General features: G+C 48.4%; 1 protein-coding gene across 4 annotated transcripts in view; it reads right to left on the bottom strand.

Moving 5' to 3' along the window:
- RAI14 (retinoic acid induced 14) overlaps window positions 1-23210 on the bottom strand; it is a 111512-nt gene that overhangs the window by 9554 nt on the left and 78748 nt on the right. For 2 of the 4 annotated variants that reach the window (XM_084881892.1, XM_084881891.1), the window contains 11 exons: window positions 18886-18974; window positions 14876-14940; window positions 10837-10894; window positions 10103-10173; window positions 8028-8134; window positions 7232-7410; window positions 6979-7007; window positions 5602-5688; window positions 4089-4175; window positions 1116-1173; window positions 173-291 (listed from right to left, as the gene is read on the bottom strand). In XM_084881892.1, the coding sequence (XP_084738018.1) occupies window positions 173-291; window positions 1116-1173; window positions 4089-4175; window positions 5602-5688; window positions 6979-7007; window positions 7232-7410; window positions 8028-8134; window positions 10103-10173; window positions 10837-10894; window positions 14876-14940; window positions 18886-18974 (949 nt within the window). The remainder of the gene's footprint in view (window positions 1-172; window positions 292-1115; window positions 1174-4088; window positions 4176-5601; window positions 5689-6978; window positions 7008-7231; window positions 7411-8027; window positions 8135-10102; window positions 10174-10836; window positions 10895-14875; window positions 14941-18885; window positions 18975-23210) is intronic. The other 2 variants (XM_084881893.1, XM_084881894.1) reach the window with 2 other exon arrangements.

Raw genomic sequence — 23210 nt, 5'->3', positions numbered from 1 at the left:
TAATGAATAATTCTTTCAAAAAAGAAATAAGCTGGAACTATGAAATGCTTAAGGCTAACCATATTAAAAAAGAAGAAATGAACATAGATGTTTAAGATAAAATACCATCTGACTAACCCTGAAAAACCCAGTACTTTAACCCAACAGAACAGTCTGCGATCGGTCTACCCACCTGCAACTTGTCTTGTAATTCCTTATTGTGTAAAGTTAGAGATGCAACTTTGGCTTGTAATAGGGCAAGAATATCTGGTTGGTCAGCTTCTGAACTGATATCCAGTAAGCTATCGGCACCTGGGGGAAAGAGCAAGGCAATGCAAACTAATGTTTAAAAATTAAACCGTTATTTCTCTGACCTCTAACAAACCTCCTTTCCGCCCAATCCAGTTCTTCTTCCTGGTCCTGACTGAGGATGAGAGCCCCCAGCGGCTGGGTAAGGGAACAGCAGTTCTCCGTCCTGGGGCTTCCTTCCTGGGGCATTCCCACCACAATCCCAGGCGCCTGGATGCACAGAACCTCGCCAGCAGATGGACGGATTGGATCAGGCATTTTCCCGTTCACCGGATTCAGCAGAACGTGGCTGCTTTTGGTCCCTCCAGGGCTTAAGGAGTATCATTTCCACGAATCCTTTTAGAAATAACCTCTGGAAGCTGGCTCACTTCTTAACCCCACCATGATGACACAACTTCAAACTTTATCAGCTACTATGAAACTCTGCAAACTGCTGCCAAAAAAATCTCTCCCTCTCCCCTCGCCCTAGTAAAAACATAGCCTGCACCCCACTGTCAGACTAATCTCCCTAACATAGGCCTTGATCGGGCCATTCCTTCGGGTCAAAGGGCTTTCATTGCTCCCCCTCCACATCTCCAAATCCCTCTACGATCTGGCCCAATCTCCTGCTTCAGGTTTATGACTCATGATGTCTTCCTGTGATATCCCCTATGCCTCAGACTCAAGGCTTCCCTCAGACCCTCTACATTCTCCACACGGGGCTGCTTCTTTAACTCTGCATCCATAGCACTGCCCTGGAACATCCCACTCAGAGGAGCCCCGCTTGGCCTCTGCCCGCATGGAACAGAGGCAAGTCAAAGGGACAGAAGCAGACGCTTCCAGCTTACCTGTAGTGCTGTCACTCAGTCTGTCCTTGTTCTCCCGTATGGAGCTGATCTCGGCCTGCTGGGACACAAAGGTGACTTACAAGAATATTCCTGATTGTAACGTCCCGCAGAGGAATCAAGCAACATTTCCTCCCTGGTGTTACCTTATTAGAAACATCTCAAGAAAAGAAGGTATTCTAGTATATATTTAAATAAAATTTTTATTGATTTCAGAGAGAAAGGGAGAAGGAGAGGAAGAGGAAGAGGGAGAGAAAGATCAGTGATGAGAGAGAATCATTAATCGGCTGCTTTCTGTACACCCTCTACTGGGGATTGAGCTCACAACCCGGGCATGTGCCCTGACTGGGATTGAATTGTGACCTTCTGGTTCATAGGTCAACATTCAACCACTAAGCAACACCGGCCCAGCAGAAAAAAAAAAAAAGAAGAAGCTATTTTAAAATATAAGTGAATAGAAGCAATCATTATCTTAAGTGTAATTGCTAAAACATTAGAAGTTCCAGAATTTCTCAAAACATTTTCCAGGAATTTCATTTAGTAAGTATAATACAAATATCTTCTAAGATTATAATAACTCTCAAGATCCTAAAACTTGGATTGGTACTTTCATAATGAAGTCAAGTAAAAGTTTTACCTATCTGGGAAATACTGATTAAAATACACGAGAAGTAGAGAAACACCACATGACCTCACTCATTTATGGATAATAAAGAACATTATAAACTGACGAACCAAAAGATAGATATAGGACAGTAAAGCAACAAGCAGACTGTCAAATTACAGCAGGTAGGGTAGGGAGAGGCGGGGGAGATAAAAGATCAACCGAAGGACTTGTATACATGCATATAAGTACAACCAATGGACACAAAACTCTGGGGAGGGAGGGTATGTATGGGAGGGGAGGCAATGCTAAAATATGTACACAGATAATAATTTAATAAAAATAAATAAATAAAATACACGAGAAGTACTTTTTAGCTTTATCATTTTATACCTTAACTGCTATTAATATGTTATTATTAATATTTCTAAGAGAAATGTTAGTAGATACCTGTCAAAGAAGATAAAGGTAATTTTATCACAAAATAAAAATTCTATGTATGGTCTTGGACCGACAATCCCCCGAAGGTTTCTTTTAAACCTAAGTACCTGAATATCTGTTCATACATGGCAAACGTTCCTGTAACTTCAAAGTCAGAGTGTCATTTCAAAACAAAGTGCGGCGACTGGCCAGAAAAGACCATGTTTCAGGAACACGAGCCACAGCCACGAGAAGGGAGAATTTTTCAGCAAAGGAACTTCCGTAAAAGCCAAAATGCTAAAAATGCAGTGGCTTACTCTGGGCAAGTGCTGATGTTACCGAAAGCTGTCTTTTCCCTTAAAAAAATGTATGCCTGTTTTATTTTCCAACTACTTAACCTACAATACAGTGCGTCCAGTAATATGAGGAGTTCTAACAGATATGCACCTATGGAGCCACCACTACCATCAAGATACAGAATATTCCATCACTTCTAAAAGCTTCCTCTTAAAAACAAACAACAAACAACCAAACACTTCCTCTTGCCACATCCAGTACCTGCCCATCCCATTCCCAGGCATCCACCACTCCCCTTTCTGCATTTTTCTAGGTTTCTTATAAACCAAATGTCACAGGGTATGAATTTCTTTGTGTTTGGCCTCTTTCATCCAGCATGACGACTTCCAGATTCATCTAGAATACCGCTTGGCCAGCACTCCATTCCTTTTCATGGCCATGTCATAGTCCGTTACGTGGATAAATTGCATTTTCTCAATCCATTCACTTCTTGAAGGGCATTTGGACTGTTTCTAGTTTAGGGATACTCAAAGCTGCTATAAATATTTGTGCGAAGATTTTTTTGAGGCATACATTTTTAATTTCTCATCGGTAAACATCCATGAGTGGATGGCTAAATCATATGCTGAACTTAAAACAAACAAAAACAAAACAAAACAAAAAAAAACTGTGCCAACGTTTTTCCAAACAGTTGTACCATTGGACATTTCCACCAAGAGCACTAGAGCTCTAATTCTCCTTCTTCGTCACCAACAGTTAGTATTTTTAATCTCTTTAAATTTTAGCCATTCTAATTGGGGTCACTTTTCATCTTCTTGTGTTTTTTCATGGTCTTTATACACTCTATTTCAGAAAATAACAACGTGTGCTATTATAGCCTCCTTGAAGCCATAAGCATATTAGGGTATTAACTGTAAGAGTGTAACTTCCTTGCCTTGTTTATATATTCATCTGAAGAGTTTATTAGTAAAACCTAGTTAAAGTGAGGGGAATGATGGGTTGATAGAATATTTTTCAGATCCAAGTGCTTCCAAGTTAAAAGAAAATTTATCTTTAGTAACTCTTAGATGGGGGTAATAAATATACAATTAAACCACTGAAATTTCACTTTAACATTCAGAAACTTTACTTTCTCCCCACGTGTAATTTCCTAGTGATTCTTAGGTAAATAGATATTAAATGCCCTCCCATTCCTAAAAATAATTTCCAACCACAAGTCTACAACACCAGGTGGAATAAAACGTAATGGATTTTTATAGTTTTTCTAAAGTAAGTACATATTACTGTTACAGTCATGAAAAGGTTCAATTTAAAATATACAGTTACTTCTCAGTAAGACATCAGAGAGCATATTCATCTGATTGGCACTGTATCAACTCAGTTTAGTAAGAAGACTGGCGGTTAGATAAGCTTCCCCTCTGTCCCTTTTTATCAAATGAACAAATTAATTATTAGTTAATAAATGCAATTTATTCATCCTATTCTTTTGGTATGGCGCCCACGCCTAAGAAATAATCAAGTATGCTTCGCGATGAGAAGTCTGTGAATCAATCACTGAGAAATACATTCTGTTTTGCCCAGTGTTGCATAACTTAAACCAAACCTACTAGGTTTCCTACAATTCAGGAGCCAAGTTGAACACAGGAAGGAAATACCTGAAAGGGTGGTTCAGCGAAAAATGCTGATTCCTTTCCGGAAATTGGCGTTGAAGTTATTGACCTCGGGGAGGACACGTCACTCAGCTGGAAAGAGGAAATGAGAACCACCGGTGACGAGGCTGCGTCAGAGTCCTTTCTCCGCCAGCGTCAACGCATCTCAGCAAAGCAAACCAACCAAACCGTGATCCTCCTCAGGCCCGATTATTGTGGGGGTAACACATCCTCAGGGCGACTCAGAAACCTCAAATACTTCCTGAAAGTTTGCAGGACACAACTAAACGGCTCTGCTCCTATATTTACTAGAATCAACTTCAATAACCGATAAAACTTATATTGCAGGTGGAGAGTATTATTAATGAATATGCTCACATGGTGAAAATGACTTAGCGGATGAGATATTGCTCTCAATAAGGATTATTCTTTTCATGGCCTAGGATTCTTTTAATAACAAGCCTGTTTTTATTGCCATTTCAAAGGCACCTGCGCTTCCTCCTCTAAGCAGCAGTCACTATGACCAGGCATGAGAGCTGCTTGTAAGTCAACCTTAAATGTAACTGGAAAGGCAAATATATTTTAACAGTGTTTTCAGAAACCAACTAATACTCATTTTTAACTAACTATTTCCCCAGCTACCCGTTCTCCTGCCCTTCATACTAGGGCTTGAGGGCCCAAAGGAACCGAACTTGTCAACTTAAGGAAAAGGTCTCGGTCATAAAGACATTGAGAAATTTCCTTGAGGCTTAATAAAAAGATACTGTTCACCTGGCCAGTGTGGCTCAGTGGTTGAGCGTTGACCAGCCAGAAGTTCCAGATTGATTCAGTCAGGGCACATGCTCTGGTTGCGGACTTGATCCCCAGTAGGGGGTGTGCAGGAGGCAGCCGATCAATGCTTCTCTCATCACTGATGTTTCTATCTCTCCCTCCATTACTCCTTTCCTCTCTGAAATCAATAAAAATATATTTTAAAAAAAATAGATACAGTCCTAACCGGTTTGGCTCAGTAGACAGAGCGTCAGCCTGTGTACTGAAGGGTCCCAGGTTTGATTCTGGTCAAGGGCATGTACCTTGGTTGCAGGCACATCCCCATCGGGGAGTGTGCAGGAGGCAGCTGATCGATGTTGCTCTCTCATCGATGTTTCTGACTCTCTATTCCTCTCCCTTCCTCTCTGTAAAAAAACCAATATAACATATTGAAAGAAAAAAGATACAGCTCAACTCTTCCGTTTAGAAATAAGAATCAGCCTTATTTCCACTCTAATCATCACAATCCTCCAGACCACAATTTGTAAAGCAAAACCTCCCATGTGCCCTTAAATTTTCATTAACTGTCTAACTTTGCCAGGTTTGTGGGTCTATAATCCATACAATATCTTAAATATTTAAAATATTGTTATCCATCCTGAACTTAAATCACATTAAACTCAACTCTAGAACATTCTTTTCGGGGGACACACAGAAGGACAAGGTGGCGCCCTGCTGTGCGTGATCCCGGCGGCTGCGGGGGCTTTACCTGGGCAGGACTGATAGGAGGTGGTGGAGCTTTGCGTTTTTTTGGAGTTCCACTTCTTTCTGAGCTTATTTTAGACACTTGGTCATGCTGAAAGTTGTCACAGGCCAGAGAACGGAGGCGGGTTAGTGAGGTTAGTAAAGTCTGAGCACGTAGCTTCATCCACAAGGAGAAACACCTGCGCGGTTCATGCATTTCTCATGGTGCCAAGGCCAGAAATCTGCCCACATAAACATCTGCCCACATGCATGCTCACAGCTCTCTCTCGGCAGCCCATGCTTTACCAGCAAGAGAATAAAAAACACAGGACAAAACCAGCGGGTGATGGGGTGGGACCCTGGGGGAGTGGAGGGCAGGGAGTCCTGGACCACCGTTTAGAACCCAGGACACAGCCCCAGTCTAGCTCTCATCTTAACGCAGAGCAGCAGTATCCCCCACTCCGCATGACTTCCATGCCTCTCCTCCAAGAACGCAAACCCAGGGGCCAGGGAGACCTCATCTCTAACAGCTCTGGATAAATAAGCACCACAGCTGGTGCGTAACACACTCAGTACTGGGTTTTGTGTTTATAATTTTCCCAAAAACTCCGATGTGTAAATAAACAGCCCAAGATACATCTCGTTAATGATAAAGGAAACAGCCCTAACCGGTTTGGCTCAGTGGACAGAGCATTGGCCTGAGGACTCAAGGGTCCCAGGTTGGATTCCGGTCAGGGGCATGTACCTTGGTAGCGAGCACATACCCAGTAGGGGGTGTGCAGGAGGCAGCTGATGGATGTTTCTCTCTCATCGATGTTTCTAACGCTCTATCCCTCTCCCTTTCTCTCTGTAAAAAATTAATAAAATATATATTTTTTAAAATAAAGGAAACAATAGTGGCTATGCTTTTAGAAAAAACTCCAAAATATCAGGTCAAATATCTCAATTTTGGTGTGACAAGAATGACATTTTGAAGCAGCCCCAATGAAAAGGAAAAAGCTAAACCTCTGATTTTCATTAACTGTCTAACTTTGCCAGGTTTGTGGGTCTATAATCCATACGATATCTTAAATATTTAAAATATTGTTATCCATCCTGAACTTAAATCACATCAAACATTTTCAAAACAATAGGAAATATTAGTACATTTCAGAAAAAGATGCATATATAAGCAGCAGGCTTAAAGGGACAAGCTTTGGAGATAGGGTAAACCATTAGAAAATATTTATCACCTTACAACGATGAATCATTTATGCTAAAGACATATCATTCCTTATATATTTTCTCAACAGAGTCTTTATGACTTTTCGAGGACCACAGAGTGGTTTAATCGGAACATTTTTCAAATTCTCACAAGCAAAGAAGAAAAAGAAAAAAACTTCCCTCTCCCCAAGATAAATACCTGCTTTGGTTTGGCTGGTGTCTTTAAATCTACAGAGGAAAAAGTGGGGGGAAAAAGAACTATAAGAATCATAACAACTCATATCCACTTTGAGGGTGCGGGGGGGATACGCACAATACTTAACGCTTCATTTTTCTTTAGGAATATGTTTAAAAGAATAACAAAAGGTATCAGATTGCACACATTCCTTTTCCCTTTGGGGAAAATGGAGTGGACACACTTAAAACAACACCGGCTATTTTCTCCCACATACCAGCATCCTGAGAGATTTTTGATAACAGAAGGCTTTGAATTCCTGCATTTTCTGAGAGTTTGGAATAATGTAAGGCATTGTGTCCGAGAGAATCCACAAGGGTTGGGTCTGCACCCTTTTTAATTAAGGCCTCCACGACGTTAGAGCTGCCGGTCTCGCAGGCCACCATCAGAGCAGTCCTAAAGAAAAGGCAAACACCAGGGTGAGTCCCGGTTAGAACGGATTTCTGGGAAATCATTTCACGTGTCTTACAGAGAAGGAAAAGAAGATTAGTTGCTATCAAAACTGTTCTACTTCATCTTCTAGGGAATTCAAAATGGAATGCTATCAAGATACAATGAGGTAGTTGTTTATTAAAACCTCAGATTCATTCAAATCATTACGCCATATTAAGCCAAATAATATAAGCATAATCTTCTAAACAAAATCTTCTAAATAGATGGAATTTAAATAGGACCTGCACAAATCTCATTTTTTTCCCCACCTCATGCATTTCAAATTACCTATACATTGTTAAAAAGAAACCAGTATGTTTAATTTTGCATGAAAAGGCGTTAAAATGGCTTATTCACTTTATTACTTAATAATCTCATCACACATTCAATGATATTCCCAGAGATTTGGGGAGAAAATGTTTTTTCAATCAAAACAGATTCTTGACTATTAAGGCAGAAAATAAAAAAGCAAAGTTAAAAACCATTTCCTAAGAAATGGTCCACAATACTGCTCTGATATTTTGAAAGACTCTCAAAATGTGCGTATCCCCGAAATCATGTGGTTTCTCGTTCTGTGGTACCTTCCATTCTTGTCCCTGGAGTTGACATCCGCTCCATGATCCAGAAGAAAGCGACAGACCTCACTGTGGCCAGTTTGCACTGCGAGAAGCAGAGGTATGTTCCCATCCTAGGAGACAAATTCAGAGTAAGATTTCTGTTTCTTTAAAATATATTTTTATTGACTTCAGAGAGGAAGGGAGAGGGAGGGAGAGAGAGAAACATCAATGATGAGAGAGAATCATTGATCAGTTGCTTCCTGCACTCACCACTCTGGGGATCGAGCCCACAACCCAGGCAAGTGCTCTGCCCAGGAATTGAACCATGACCTCTTGGTTCATAGGTCGACGATCTACCACTGATCCATGCTGGCCTGACCAGATTAAGACTTTTATCGCTGACACCAATGCCAGAATTGCAAAGGTCCTTTTCTTTCTAGATTTAGTCCTGAATTGTCCTGTTGGTCTTATGGATGACCCCTGTGATAATCTGTGCTCCAGCGGAGCCCCTACATCTTAGCACAACTCTTCTCACAGGATTTCACTCAGCTTTCCTCGGAGCCTCTGCCTCCTGGGTTGCTTGTTCCCTGGGTCACCTCTGAGAGAAAAAGAGAGAGAGGGGGGGGGGGGGGAACACAGAGTATGCCGAGGCTCCAGATTTGCTCAGAGATGGTTCTGGAACAATGAAGGACTTGCTTCACAAGGCAGCTGGAGGTCCCGCCACCCATCAGCAGCCTCTCCACGTGAACTACCTGGGCCCCATGCCACTACTATGTCCTTGGAAGGCATCCTCCTCCATAACCTCCTCAGGTACCAAAACATAACGTAAGGTAAGAGTCTGTCCATCACTGACTCAGGACTAGAGAAAGAGGCGGATGGAAGGAACGATGGGCTCACTATGCTACCATATGACAACTGGCAATTCCTAAAAGGAAAGTTAGATCCCCCACTCATATACATTAAGAATTTAAGCATGACAGTATAATGCAAATGGAAAAATACCAGAAGAATATATAGGCAACTATTTCCACAATCCTACAGAGTGAAGGGGCCCTAGTCAAACGACACCATCACAAGAGAGGTGTTCATTCTGCCTCTTGGACATTCCCTACAAATGTGGTCCACCGTCCTGTTCAAGGTAGATGTTTTCAAGTAGGCAAAGGAGAAAGGTAAGTTACAACAGCGCCAGTTAGTTTAACATGGGGATTTCTTATACTATGATCGCTGCTTAAGGATTAAGTTTCCTTTAAAGTAGAATTGCAGGCACAGTTCTAAAAAATTATCTCTGAGCAGTTATAATCCTTTCTGGTATTCAGGGAGTTCTGAAATTCAGGGAGTGTGAAGCATGTACAGAGTCCACATGCTCACGTCACAGTATCTCCATGAGGTGTAAATGTGTATCTATTGGTTCCCACGCAGCCGCAGGAAATGGGGCCCGTCAGCAGGCGCAACGGGCGTGTCAGCTGGTTCTCCCAACAGCCCGGGAGGGTTAGAGTCGGCAGAGGTGGTCTCACAGCTGGGACACCCTGACCACAGTGCCCAGTGATGCATGGGCACCGAAAGAAAAGCATAAAACTCCTCCTTAGACTTATTTAAAAATCAAGAAACTGTGTCTTATTAATAATTAAGGTGATGGGAGACCACATATATATCCTTAAGTACAAATATGCATACATGGAAAGTGCACACAGATGTTTGATTTAGCCCTGGCCAGTGTGGCCCCGTTGGTTCAACTCCCAGTTAGGGCACATACTCAGGTTGCGGGTTCGATCCCCAGTAGGGGTGCATGACCGGCAGCTGATCATCGTGTTCTCTCTCTCTCTCTCTCTCTCTCTCTCTCTCTCTCTCTCTCTCTCTCTCTCTCTCTCTCTCTCTCTCCATCCTTTTCTCTCTAAAATAATTTTTAAATACTGTTTTATGTATGACTTAGGGGCCAATGGGGGATAATACTTACATCCATTATGCAGAAGAGTTAGGTTAAAAAGCAATAGAATTCGCCAAACAATTCTCTCAAGTGCCAGTGGCCCTCGAAGCACCCACAGGACCCCAGAAACCATGGCCTTTCCCCCCGCCCCCCTGCATGGCCGCCTGGCGCTTACCAGATCCTTGAGGTTCACGGGGCTCTTGTGCTCGCACAGAACCTGCACAGCCTGAAGGCAGCCCTGCGCCGCTGAGGGGAGCAAACACACGCCGATCACTAAGCCACTCTCCCAGCCTGGGTCCTCCCACCCCCAGGAAGAGGCTGGGGTCCACCTGGCGTGCCTCCATTCACTCCGGCCTCGTGGAACAGAAATGGCGCCAGGAAGGCACAATAAGAGATGTTTTCAATTTCAGTGTCAGCCGGCCCTAAAGCCAGTGTCGGCCAGCTGCCTGGAGGCAAACATTGGATCTGGCTTTTCCATAACCAGCCCTAAAAGCAGCCTGCGAATCTCATCATCCCCGAGTTCAGGGTCAACATTTTGCCACTTGAAGTTGTAAGACAGTTAATGAAACAAAATGTTGATAAATGGATTGATGTTGCTAATGAATACCAAATTAAAAAATCTGTATCACACATTACTTGAAATCTACGAATGGTTATAAATACCCCTTAGTTTAAAAAAAACACCACACACAACACTTTAAGTTAATGAAAACATAATTGAAACCATCCTTTTTGGTTGTTTGGTGGCAGTGGGTGAGTTCTGTGAACTGAATAAAGTGGGGATGTCCAGGAGCGATGGCAGAAAGCAGCCCCAGGAACACCCTGACACGGTCAGTGCAGTGGCTTGCATCAGGAAAAGGAAGAGTTTGTGTGTCCTACGGCCGAGGATGGACAGGGCATGGGAGTTACCTGCGTAATGTAAGGCCGTCTTCCCAGAGCTGTCCACATTCTCGGCGGGGCACTTAGACTGCAAGACAAAAAGAAGCAAACCCATGTCACAGAGCTCAGTTCTACGCAGCTCATCTTGTTCCTGCAAAGCATGATGGGACTTCTGGGAAGAGTCTAACCACGAATGGGTCCCAACTGCCAACCTCCAGGGTCCTGCAGTTCCTTATGGGGAGGGGGACTCATCTCCACGTATTCCCGACACAGCCATCCCCTGCATCCCTTCCCCACCACCGCATTCCTCCTGGGTCACCCCCACCAGCTCACAAACATGCGCTAGAATGTCTCATCTTGATGCTGTCACCCCTCCCCCACCTGTTTCCTGCCCTACTGCTCTGTCCCCCGAACAAAACCCACTTCTTCTTAAGCGCTGCCCACACAGTCCACACCGCCTCACCTGCCATTCACTCCTGGACCCGCCGCCCGGTGTTTCCCCCCAAGACTCCACAGAAACGTCCTACTCAAAGCCACCAACCATCCTTGCGCTTCCTATGACAACGAAGACTTTTGTCCTCTGACCAGCCTCTCACCTGCAATCCACTCCCTTCTCCAGCACTCCCTCTCTCCTAGGGCCCTGCCTGGCCCATCCAATCCCGGTCTTCCTCCCCCTGCTCTGGCCACTCCTCCTCCCCCAGTGCTCGCTCCCTGCGCTCTCTCCCTCCGCAATCTCATCCACATCCAGAACCCAATGACTCCCAAGCACGTGACTGAACAATGACAACACAAACGGTGTACACGTATTCGTGGTTACGTGCCAGGCATTGAAGGAGGAACTGTTGTAAGGCCCCTGACACCCTGGTCGGATTCTAGCATTCAGCCCCCTTCTCGGATGAGGAACGGAGGGACAGAGCTGTGGGGTCACAGTGAGCGGCAGAGCCAGGCCTGGAGCCCAGACAGGCTGAGCTGGAGCCTGTGTACCCCAGGGAGGGCATCTCTGAGCGAGAGGCTTGCTGACCCCCTGCCTAGTTCCCATTTGGGTCCTGATGAGTCACAGGCACTCAAGCCTGGACGAGCCCAATCTTCTGGTTCCTTCCTCCCTCTCCCGTGCCTGATCCTCGGACACTTCCTCGTTTGTCAAGAGTGTTGCACGATTTCAGTCAGAGAGCCAGAAATCTCGGCGTCATCTCCAGTTTCTCCTCCACATCCGCCTTCCACCGCGGCCTGTCAATCCTGCTCCAAAATCCTCCCCTGTTCCTCTGTCTCTGCTTCTCCGTGACAATGTCTCTGCTTCTCCATGACAACCTGGCGTGACCCAGCACCTTCTCCCCTGGGCAGGCCCACAGCCTCCCTCCCGGCAGGTCTCCGTTCTGAGTTTTCCCCCTTTAACCAACTTTACAATGAGAGTGACTTTTCGAATCTGGGACTATCCCTCTTTCCTTAAAAGCTCTCCACATGGCACGCTGCATGGAGGAATCACAGCCCACATACACATCCCGACATGCCAGGCCCGCACCCTGTTCCTTCATTTCTCCGCCTCCAGTGCTTTGCCACAGGCCCACTCGGTGACTTCCCTTCCTTCCTGACCAGTGCCTTTCTCTCCCTAAGCCACTGGTACTCGCTGTGATGTCTGCTTGGAATGCTTTCCCCTTGGCTGTTGGCATTGCCAAGTTCTCAGGTTGTCACCTCCTTCAGGAAGCCTTCCCTGACACCACCCCTCACCCCTCTCAAGTACCTGGTTGTCTCGTTTTAGTGCTGTGCAATTTGTCACGTGTACTCGTGTACCTGTTTACCGGACTGTAATTCCCATCAGGATAGGGGTCCATGAGTAGATAGTACCGTATTTTCCGGCGTATAAGACGACTTTTGAAATGAAAAAAAGCCTGCTCAGATTGGCCAGAGTCAGAGAGGCGGTCTATTAAAAAAAGAACTGGTGTTGCCTCGGAAGTGGGGGGTAGTCTTATACAGCAAATATAGGCCTAAACCTATGTTTTAACTGTAAAATTAGGGGGTCATCTTATACGCCAGAAAATACGGTATGCGCAATGCCTGGGGCATGGTGCTCAGGGAACACTGGTTAGAAGAAAGAGTGAGGGGAATGGCGCTACCAGGGGAGAGAGAGCGCACATTTGGAATGTGAAGGATTTCACAGGCTCTGTTTGCACTCGCTGCTCTGGGGATGCAGCCACTGGAGAGGGCAGGTGTCTCCGGCAGACAGACAGTAAGAGCCCACAGAGAGGAGGGACAGAGGGTGCAGCGGTGAGGAGCAGCAGGACATAGCAAGGGTCATATCACAGAGGGTATGGGTTGCCAGGAGGGGAGGTGAAGATGACTGGAGAGGCCTAGGCCCCAAGGGAAACCCCATTAGGAGGACATCAAAGCCTCGGGTTATACCCACTGTCTGCAAACAGCGTTTGCACAAACTGTAAGCTCGGGGAGGAAGGAACAGGTTAGAGAGAGATGCCAGCCTGCCCTTTGGGACGGGAAGAAAGAAGGTCAAGTTACCACTCACCAGGCGGTGGCCTGATTTTAGAGAGGCACAAGGAGCTGTTTGAAGGCTTCAAAGCTTCCACAGAAAAGCCAGTCCATTTGCATAACCAGATAGACGATTATATCAGGGGCTCGGATAGCTGTTCCTCCCCAGGAGGAGCCCTGCCTGTCAGGCTCACTCTTCCTTAAATCAGAGCCAGATGCGAAGTCTGGATCTCCACGCCAGGGTGGGAGTGGAGGTTTTAAAAACCCAGATAAGGCCAAGGGCGTGGAGGCAGGTCAATGCTTCCCCCTTCTCCGGAGAAGGCGGGCGGACCAGTTCTCCCATTTCCCGGGAGAAGCCTCATCGTAAACACAAAGAGCGAGCCAGGTCCCGATCAGTCTTCCTTGAATTCTGCATCAGCCTGGGAAGGCTGAGCATTCCTGGCACTGGCGGCAGCTGGCACCAGGTCAAGCAAGACCGGAAGCTGCATGACCAGCAGAGCAGGGCAAGCTATGGGCTGGGACCCGATTTCTGCCCCAGAATGGCAAGGCCCGGTGACAGCAAGATGCGGGTCCCCAGCTCTCCCAGGGTGAGCCAGCCGGACAGCAGCCGGACGGACAGTACGCGGGGCACCCAGGTTACCGCTGTGCTGCTCCTGGAAGCACCAGCTGGCCTTCCCACGGGCAGCAGCTGGCTGTTTGGGGAAGGGGCTATTGGGATCGCTTTAAACAGTCACCTTCAAAGCTCTCGGGAGGTCGTCACCCTAAGCCAGTGGCTGGCAAACTCATTGGACCACAGAGCCAAATATCAACAGCACAACGACTGAAATTTCCTTGGAGAGCCACATTTTTAAAACTTAAACTTCTTCTAACGCCACTTCTTCAACATAGACTCGCCCAGGCCGTGGTATTTTGTGGAAGAGCATGTGGCTCGCAAACCGCAGTTTGCCGACCACGGCCCTAAGCGATCATTGTAAGCTTCCTGGCCAGGTGGTGGAACCAGGCAGTCGGCTTAAAATAGTGCAAAGGGTAAAACGAAGGCCCTGAGACCTAAGCACTCACAGCTCATGGAGTCCGTACAGGGAAGGGACGGTGGGGTTCTGCTTGGTGGGAATCGCCCAGTCCTGAGGGCCGCAGAGGGGCCTGGGAGAGCAGAGGCCTTTGGTCTGGGGGAGCGGAGGCCTGTGCAGGGAGGACCCGCCAGCAGGAGAGAGGTGTTAACGGGCTCTGTGAAGGGCACAGGCCTGCAGAGAGGAACCCGGGAGCCGACGAAAGGGAAGAAAAGCTGGGTTTCAGGAGGACCCTCTAAATCCCCCACCGGTGCCATTGCCATGGAAAACATCTCCTCCTCCCGGTGCTGTGAGAGTGAAACTTCCGAGGACACCCAGGGTCTGGGGTGGAGTTAGAAGGAGAAAGAAAGAGGGAGAGACAGAGAGAAGGGAAGGGGGGAGGAGGAAAAGAAGGAGGGGAAGGAGGGGAGGGAGAGAGCTAGAGGGAGGGAGAGGAAGAGAAAGAGGATCTGTTCCTTCACCGATGAGGCCACAGTCACATCGTGGACGTATTGGGTGTGACAGGAAGCGGCAGCCGGTCTTACCTGCAGGAGCTTCCGGAGGCACTCGTGGTGGCTGTGCTTGGCTGCGAGGTGCAGAGCGCTGTGTCCTAAACAGATTAAAAGAAAAAAAAAAATGGGGGGAAGAAAAGGCCACACACGTTCCATCTCTTATCTCTGCAATGAAGACAACTGTGAGGAAATAAACTCTTCTCCAACAAAGACAGGGTTGTTGTGCTTAAGAGTCAGCTCAGCTTCTTATCTCTCAAGTTCAGGGTGACAGCGGAGGGACAGCACAGAGCATCCTGCCCCCGGTGACACGCAGGCTCCCAGCCTGTGCTCTTAGGCGCCTCAGCTCTGCAAGCTCTGCTCTCGGCAGCCAGCACCCACGCCCAAGGCCCGTGTCCACAGCCACGCCAGCTGGGGACGCCACGGGCGAGGGCACCCGATAAAGGCTGCCAGCAGCCAGCAGAGAGCACCCCATGCCTGCACTGCCGCCCCCACCCCTGACCTCTCCTTCTCTCCCTCCACTTCTCCTCCAGCCCTGAAGGGAAGTGACCGGAGTTCTCAGAGTCAAGGTCCCCGAGTAGGAGGAGAAGAGGCATGATAAAACCCGCACCACCACAGCAGGTCTCTCTCCAGTCCTTCAGGAGCACAGCCCCGTGTGAGACGTGGGTGGCTGCACCCAGGGAACGGGAAACCCTAACCCTGCACTCACCTCCAGCCACGGCCCAATGGGCCTATGGCCAGTGGTTGGCAAACTCATTCGTCCACAGAGCCAAATATCAACAAGACAATGATTGAAATTTCTTTTGAGAGTCACATCTTTTAAACTTAAACTATATAGGTAGGTACATTGTTATTAACTAGAGGCCTGTTGCAGGAAGATTCCTGCAAGAATGGGGCTTCTTGCGGCTGGAGCAAAGCAGCAGAGAAGGAACAAAGCTCCCATATCCACTGCTCCCACCCTTCTCTGCTGCCTCGCTCCTCCTATGCTGTCTTCAGTCTTTGCTCCTCGCCTGCTTATACAAATTAACTGCCATCTTTTTTGGGTTAATTTGCATTCTCACTTCTGATTGGCTGGTGGGTATAGTGGAGGGATGGTCAATTTGCATGTTTCTCTTTTATTAATGTAGATTAGGGTCCTCCTAAGCTGGCCTTTGCTAAAAACTCAAGGGTCCAAAGAGCGGCATGTGGCTCATGAGCCGCGGTTTGCCGACCACTGGCCTATGGCATTTCTATGGAAGAGGCTGAGGGGCAGCCTGGGGATCTGCCAGCCCACTACCCGTCCCCCTTGTTGGCATTTAGGGGCTGCTCTCTGCTGCCTGAGCTCTCTGCCTCTGGGACAGCCACCCAATTGCTCTCTCGCCCCCTCTGATGCCCCGGAACCACTGCCTCCCATTGAGAACCCTCCTGACCTCCCACTTGAACCCCGATTCCTCCCATCCCAGTGACCCCTGCTCCCTCTCTCTGTTAGCCTGGAACGCCTGGCCGGCGTCCTGGGGCCACAGAGTGCCGCGATTCCACCCGTTTCCATCGAAATGCAAAACATGGACTGGCAGCCCTAACCAGTTTGGCTCAGTGGATAGAATGTTGGCCTGAGGACTCAAAGGTCCCAGGGTCGATTCCAGTCAAGGGTCAATGTGCCTTGGTTGTGGACACATCCCCAGTGGGGTGTGTGTGTGTGTGCAGGAGGCAGCTGATGGATTTTTCTCTTTCATTGATATTTCTAGCTCATTATCCCTCTCCCTTCCCCTCTGTAAAAAAATCAATAAAATATATTTAAAAAAAAAAAAAAAAAAAAAAAAAGGAAAAAAGAAAGACATGGACTGGCAGATCCCAGGGACCGGCCTAGAGAGGTTGCCAGGACCGGTCTGCCCCTCCAGGGCTGCTCCTTGGAGGGCAGTGGCACCACGGCGGACAGGGGGGTGCAGGTCGCACTGCCCAACGCTTCCCCAGGCTCTTAAAAAACTGAGCGAGGGCCCTGGTGGTAAATACCAACTCTACCCAAACGGACAAACCAACAACGTACCTACGCTTCGTAAGAGTTTTTATTAGAGGAAATACTACTGGTAAAATATTTGTTAAGGGGGGCGGAGGGCAGGATGTAGAGATTATCATCAAATGTGATCTCAGCTGTGTAAAACTGTGCCAGGAAAAGTCTGAAGGAAATATAGCAAAACCGTGGATGGTGTTTCTCCTTGGCAGCAGAAGCCCTCTGCTTTATGGTGTCTGTCTCTCTCAGACTTTCCACAATGAGCACACATCAGCATACCTCCTTCTCCCCTTGAGAAAAGACGGGAGGGGAGAGTGCTTGGCTCTGATGCAATGACTGGACTCCTGTCTAAACTCCATTTCTTGGCACCAAGTGCAGGGAAGCCAAGCTGTGTTCCAGCTCTGATTTATGCCCTTTAAGCGGAGTCTTTCAGGCCATGGTTTCCTGGGAGGAAGCCTGTTTATGTCAGAGGATGTCCTGCCCACCAGGGCACTCTAGCTCTAGACGTAAAACGTCACCGGTGATCGCAGTGAACTTTAAGACCAGAGCCACCGGGCCGGGGATTAAAGAGGACTCAAGTCATAAATCAGCATTCCCTCCGGGCAGTCACCTAAGGAAACCATTCATTCTTCTGCCGGGACCGCCAATTCTCCAGACACCGGGGGAGCATTCTGTGGCACGGCTCAGGGAACTGTCCTGTTCCTCCAATCCCCCCGTTTTCCACCGATAATGGTTTTCCCAGGGACTCCTCACTCGCCTGACGTGACTTCCAGCGGCTCTCGGCCTGTCCTAAAGAAACAGACTTACTCTGAAAGAACAGAGATTCCTGATCCCCGGGGATCTTTCCATTGGCTTAAAAAGTGCCACGGGCCAAAGCCAGTTTGGCTCAGTGGTAGAGCGTTGGTCTGCGGACTGAAAGGTCCCAGGTTCGATTCCGATCAAGGGCATGTACGTTGGCTGCGGGCACATCCCCGATAGGGGGTGTGCAGGAGGCAGCTGGCCGATGTTTCTCTCTCATCGACATTTCTAGCTCTCTATCTTTCTCCCTTCCTCTCTGTAAAAAATCAATAAAATACATATTTAAAAATAAATAAATAAATAAAATAAAAAGTGCCATGGACTTTTGGAAACAATTCTAAAACTCAAGTTTTCCAATCAGTTTTTGAGCAATAATTCTATCAGCTGACCGGAGGCCCCTCTCTCCCCCCATAACCATTCTGAGGAGGCCAGTGCTATGGGAAGGAGAGGGGAGAGGGAGATCCATTATGGACTAACAAAAAGACTACAGAGTCAGGCTGATTCCATATTCCAGTGAGAACGAACGAAAGCCTCAGAACTTAGAACAACAGAGAAACGGAGCACAGGGAGTCGCTCTGATCCTCGGGTGCTGCCAGCGGGCAGAACCCAGGCCGGAGACCTCAGTGGCTCTTCCCAGTGGGACAACGTTCATGAAAGATGGGCCCCACCACCCTGTCTCTCCCTCCGCGTGGCTCAGCGTTTGCCCACGCCGGCTCCACATCAGAATCGCCTGGGGAACTTGAAAAATAGCACCAGTTGTCTGGCAACCTTCAGGCAACGGCATCTGAACCTCAGAGGGTGTGTGTGCTGTTCATTCCTTCTTTCCCCGCCCTTCCTGCTCTCCCCCTCGCTCTCTACCTTCCTTCCACGTCCCCAGCTGATGTGGATGCACTGAAACACAGCGAGGAGAGGCGGGGGCTGGGGGGGAGAGGGCGGGGGCAGCTGGTCCAGAGGAGCACACCTGCCCCCGGAGCACATCTCAGTGGGCAAGAGGAGCTCCCAAACAAGGCATTCCCTCTATCATCTCTTCCCCTGGCTCCTCGAAATAAAGACAACATTTTTAAGTGGGGGGTGAGAGGCACGTAGGGTGCCCTTGACCAGCCACGTCTGAGATGAAGACGCCTGTGACAGCACAAACGAGGAAAAGCGCCTCAGAGCCCAGGCCCCGGGGGTGGACTACGCGATTCGTCTCCACGGGAGCCGCCTCTGGGGCGCCTACGCGTGTGCTGGCCGGTTGACTTAAGAGATAAAGACCACATACCGGCAGGATCCTGGGCTGTCACGTCCACGCCGTGCGTAATCATGACCCTGAGACATTCCACGTGTCCTTTTGTGGCGGCGAGATGAAAGCTGGAAAAGAGGTAAACAATCGCCTTCAGATCTCCACGCCTTAGAGTTCATCCCGACAAAATTTTCTGCCTCTTCGTGTACACGGACTTCCCCGCACTTGAGCTCCATAATCAGTGAGTAGATGGGAATCAACCTCATGTTAAGGATGAGGAAACGGAGGCTCCTGCTGGTCTGAGAATTTGCTCATGGGCATTTTTTATTAAGCAATGGAGCAGGAGCTAGTCTTAGGCCTTCCAGTCCAAAGACCAGGCTTGGGAAAAAGGGAGATTCGACTACATATTTGTCTCTTCACAAAGCGATACTAGATTCCATTCGTAAATAAGAAGTACTTTATCAACATTTTCTGTTGCCTAGTGCTTTCACGAAAGCCATTATTTTTAGGAAATAATTTATCCATAAAGAGAAGAGTATCCAACCCAATAGTGGTTAAGACAACATCCATGTCAGGTCCATTGCTGTGTTGCAGCTGAATGACAATCATTGTACACAACTTCTGTCACGTGTGCCATCACATTACCTCCTTTCGTTCACATGCCAGCCCGTGGAGGGGAGTCCTATACTCTCCATAGATGGCAGGTGTCTATATGCAGGCGCGAACAGCACAAAATAAAGCCCACAATGAAGCTCCAGAATTCAGGAACATTTGGGAACACAAACCATGCCCCGCGTGTGCAGACTTGCCATTCAGAGAAGAGATAACATCCCACTGGTCCCAGGAACGAAGGGCATTCTTGGAGGCAGCAGGAAAGCCCGATTCCACGGGGCATCCAGGCCCAGAGGCTGAGGAGGCCAAAACCCTGGAGGTGTGCGAGTATAAGGGGGGGGGGGGGGGGGATTTTGTTTCATCTCTCTTCTCTTGGTAGAATTTGGATCAGGAAGTGACCTTTTCCTCTATTCTGGGAACTCCCCAACTATTCTGCAGAATACTGTGTCCTGCTGAGAAAATAAAATGATGACGGTCTTTTGCAAATGCCTAAATTCCCCACATATTTCACCTAAAACGTCAGCAGTCGATGCTCTTACAGATAAACAGAATGCAACAGCCATCCCTAAAAACTGCCGCTCCCGTGAGGGCAGGTGAGCGTGCTGGTCCTTTGCCCTGCGTGACCAGCATCATGCTCTCAGCGACCAACACCGTTTCCACGGACGGGATTCGATGAACGGTATCATCACCTCAAGGTGTGTTTCAAATAAGACCCTGACTCCCAGTGTTTGCTGTGCTCCTGCCGCACACAACAGCTGGGCTCCGCTTTCTAGAACCCAGGAGCCTGAGAGGAGGATGCCCTGCAAAGGAAGAGCTGGCCATTTTAGCCAGACGTTCCTGACGCATCTTCCCAGACAGACGAGGAACTCCCCTGTGTCATCAGGCCTTCTCCCCGAGGACGCATTTCCGGGAAATGGCAGCACAGTCCAGAAACACGCCATCTCACTTGCTCTTGGGGGATCCACGCCCATGCTGTGCTCTGCCTGCCCTCCAGCCCTGGCCCCGGGTCTGCGGCCCAGGAGGCAGGCCTCTCCTGACCGCACCCAGTGGGCTGCCTTGTCCTTCGGCTTCCGGTTGCGTCCAACCAATGGAAGACACGAGAGACAAGAGACAAGAGGATGAGAGGCGGTGCAGGGCATCACCCCTCGCCCTCCCAGGCCACACCATGGCAGTGCTGCCTCCTCGGTGAAGCCCGAGTTCTGTGCACTGGCTCTCCCTTGGCTTTTGGAAGCTGTTCTCTCTCCTTGCGCCTGCAGACAGGAAACGGTTCTCACCATCACCTTTCAGGGCGGCCGTCCCCGCGGGCTGGCTAAAGCCCACCACAGATGTGGAAGGGGCGCCTTTCTTCACACCAGGCACCCAGCCCATGTGGGGGTGCCACCTGCTTCCCGCTAGGACCTGGAAGGACATCCGTATCTCATAGTCTGTGTGTGACCACCCGCAGGGGAGATGGTCAGGTTCCTGGGGCTATTGTGTGATTGTAAATACTTATGAAGGCAAAGTGAAGCTTAAAAAAAAAAAAGTCTCAACTCCACACAGAACAGAGTTGATTATTTAAGACATGTGGGTATTTTGGCTAAAATGCTTTGATGGGAGAAAATGCCAGATCGCTTTAATTACACGGAATCTGACAAGTGACTTCAAAAAAGCTTTCTGGCATACTAGCAGTCTTAGGCCAAAAGAGGAGCCAATTTCAAAGGTTCAAGAATACATCTCTCCAAGGATAAGAAAAACATCGGACTTAAAAGGCAGCCAGCACCAGTCTAGAATGTCCCGTGGAGCAATGAAGAAATGCTAAAATTCAGACGTTAAGCTGTGAATGTAGTCTTGAAGGAAGAACCAACATAGGCGTCCACGCCATTGTACATGGCACTATGCTCTCAAACTGGGAGACTCGTTAGCTCTGTGGGCACATTCCATGGAATAACAAGCAAGACAGAGTCCGAACACCTTGGACTTAGTTTCAATGTCCAGAAGACGGGCTAGCAGACGCTGGATCAGAACCACCACTGCTTAGGAAATGAAGGAGGGAGGAAGGAAAGAGAGAGAGAAGGAAGGAGAGAAGGAGGGAGGGAGGGAGGGAGGAAGGAAGATGGAAGGAAGGAAGGAAGGAAGGAAGGAAGGAAGGAAGGAAGGAAGGGAGAGAATAAAAGCTAAATGCTCACCCTAGCCAGTCTGGCTCAGTGGAGAGCGTCAGACTGAGGAAAGAAGGGTCCTGGGTTCAACTCTGGTCAAGGGCATGTATCTTGGTTGCAGGCTCCTCCCTGGCCCAGGCCCTGGCTGGAGCATGTTCAGGAGGCAACCAATTGATGTGTCTCTCTCATATCTATGTTTCTCTCCGTCTTTCCCTCTCTCTTCCACTCTCACTAAAGGATCAATGGGAAAATATCCTCGGGTGAGGATTAACAACAACAACAAAAAGCTAGGTGCTTCGCCACGGAATGGGAACTCGGGGACAAAGCTGTAGACAGTTGCAGACAACAAAACAGCCTCACGCCTAGTCTCCAGCCTTGCCTCCAGCCCACACTTGAGCGGCTGGCTTTCTGGCACTGCGGGTGGAAGCGATAATCCCCAAAGCCGGGCTGGCAGCAGCGAGCCTTTAGCATTTGGCCCCTGAAGGTGAGCAGGAAGCGGAGCCAAGCTTTAGTGGGACACTCAGGTGGAACGCTGGGCGCTGAGGGTGAAACACACGGTTAATCAGTGACAGACCCGATGGCAGGGGGCAGGAGTCGGTTCCTTTCTGGTGTGGTGACTGACACCTGTGGGCACCTCAGGGGCGGCGTCCAGGTGACTGGTGGGCATCTGTGGGGTTGCCTTGGCTTAGGGAGCAGAGGGGTCCCCGGTCAGTGACAGCTGGCAAAGAGCATGGCCGGTGCCCCCGCTGGCCTGTGTCCTGGAGAGCTGGTGAGAGGACACCCTGCAGGCAGGGTGTGCAGACTGGGGGGAGATGGAGGCAAAGCAGTAGGTGGGTGAATGCCTACATCCTAAAACGAAGACACTGTTCTTTGACCACATGAACTCTAATGCAGTGGTAGGCAAACTGCGACTTTCGAGCCACCTGCAGTTCTTTGGCCTCTTGAGTGTGGCTCTTCCACAAAATACCACGGCCTGGGCGAGTCTATTTTGAAGAAGTGGCGTTAGAAGAAGTTTACGTTTAAAAAATGTGGCTCTCCAAAGAAATTTCAATCGTTGTGCTGTTGCTATTTGGCTCTGTTGACTAATGAGTTTGCCGACCACTGCTCTAGGGTATTGAAACTAACCCACGTCTGGGGCAGCTTTCCTATTTCTAAGGTTGTGTGTTTTGTAAGCACCGCTACAGCTAAATATATCCAATCCCTCCTGTGACGCCTCCGAGACTGCAGCACTGATGTGCCAGGCACTGCTCTGAGCAGAGAAACGTGTGGAGAAAACGAGGTCCCTGCCTCGTGGGTCTCAGCTCTCAGTGGAGGATGTAAGATAAACAGGGGGTGCATGTGCTGCCGTCCCCCTGCTTGTCTGGCGATTATTTTGATTATTTGAGGGAGAAGGTGGGGGCATTCTACTGGCACTGAATGTGCAGGGGCCGGCAAACCGCCTGCAATGCACCGCACAGCTCTTTACAACCACCAAGTGCCCACCAAGTCCGAACTGCCCCCGGTGCTGGGCGGAGGCTCTGACATTCTGACTGTGCACGAAACACAAATGTGTGATGCTGAGCACCCTTCCATGAAGACACAGTGAAGGCCGAAGAAGCAGGAGCACATGTTAGTCCC

This window comes from Pipistrellus hanaki (assembly GCF_964339955.1).
Source record: "Pipistrellus hanaki genome assembly, chromosome: 4".
Taxonomy (NCBI): domain Eukaryota; kingdom Metazoa; phylum Chordata; class Mammalia; order Chiroptera; family Vespertilionidae; genus Pipistrellus; species Pipistrellus hanaki.
Note: the sequence above shows the minus strand (reverse complement) of the source record. Positions and strands in the feature narration are given on the sequence as shown.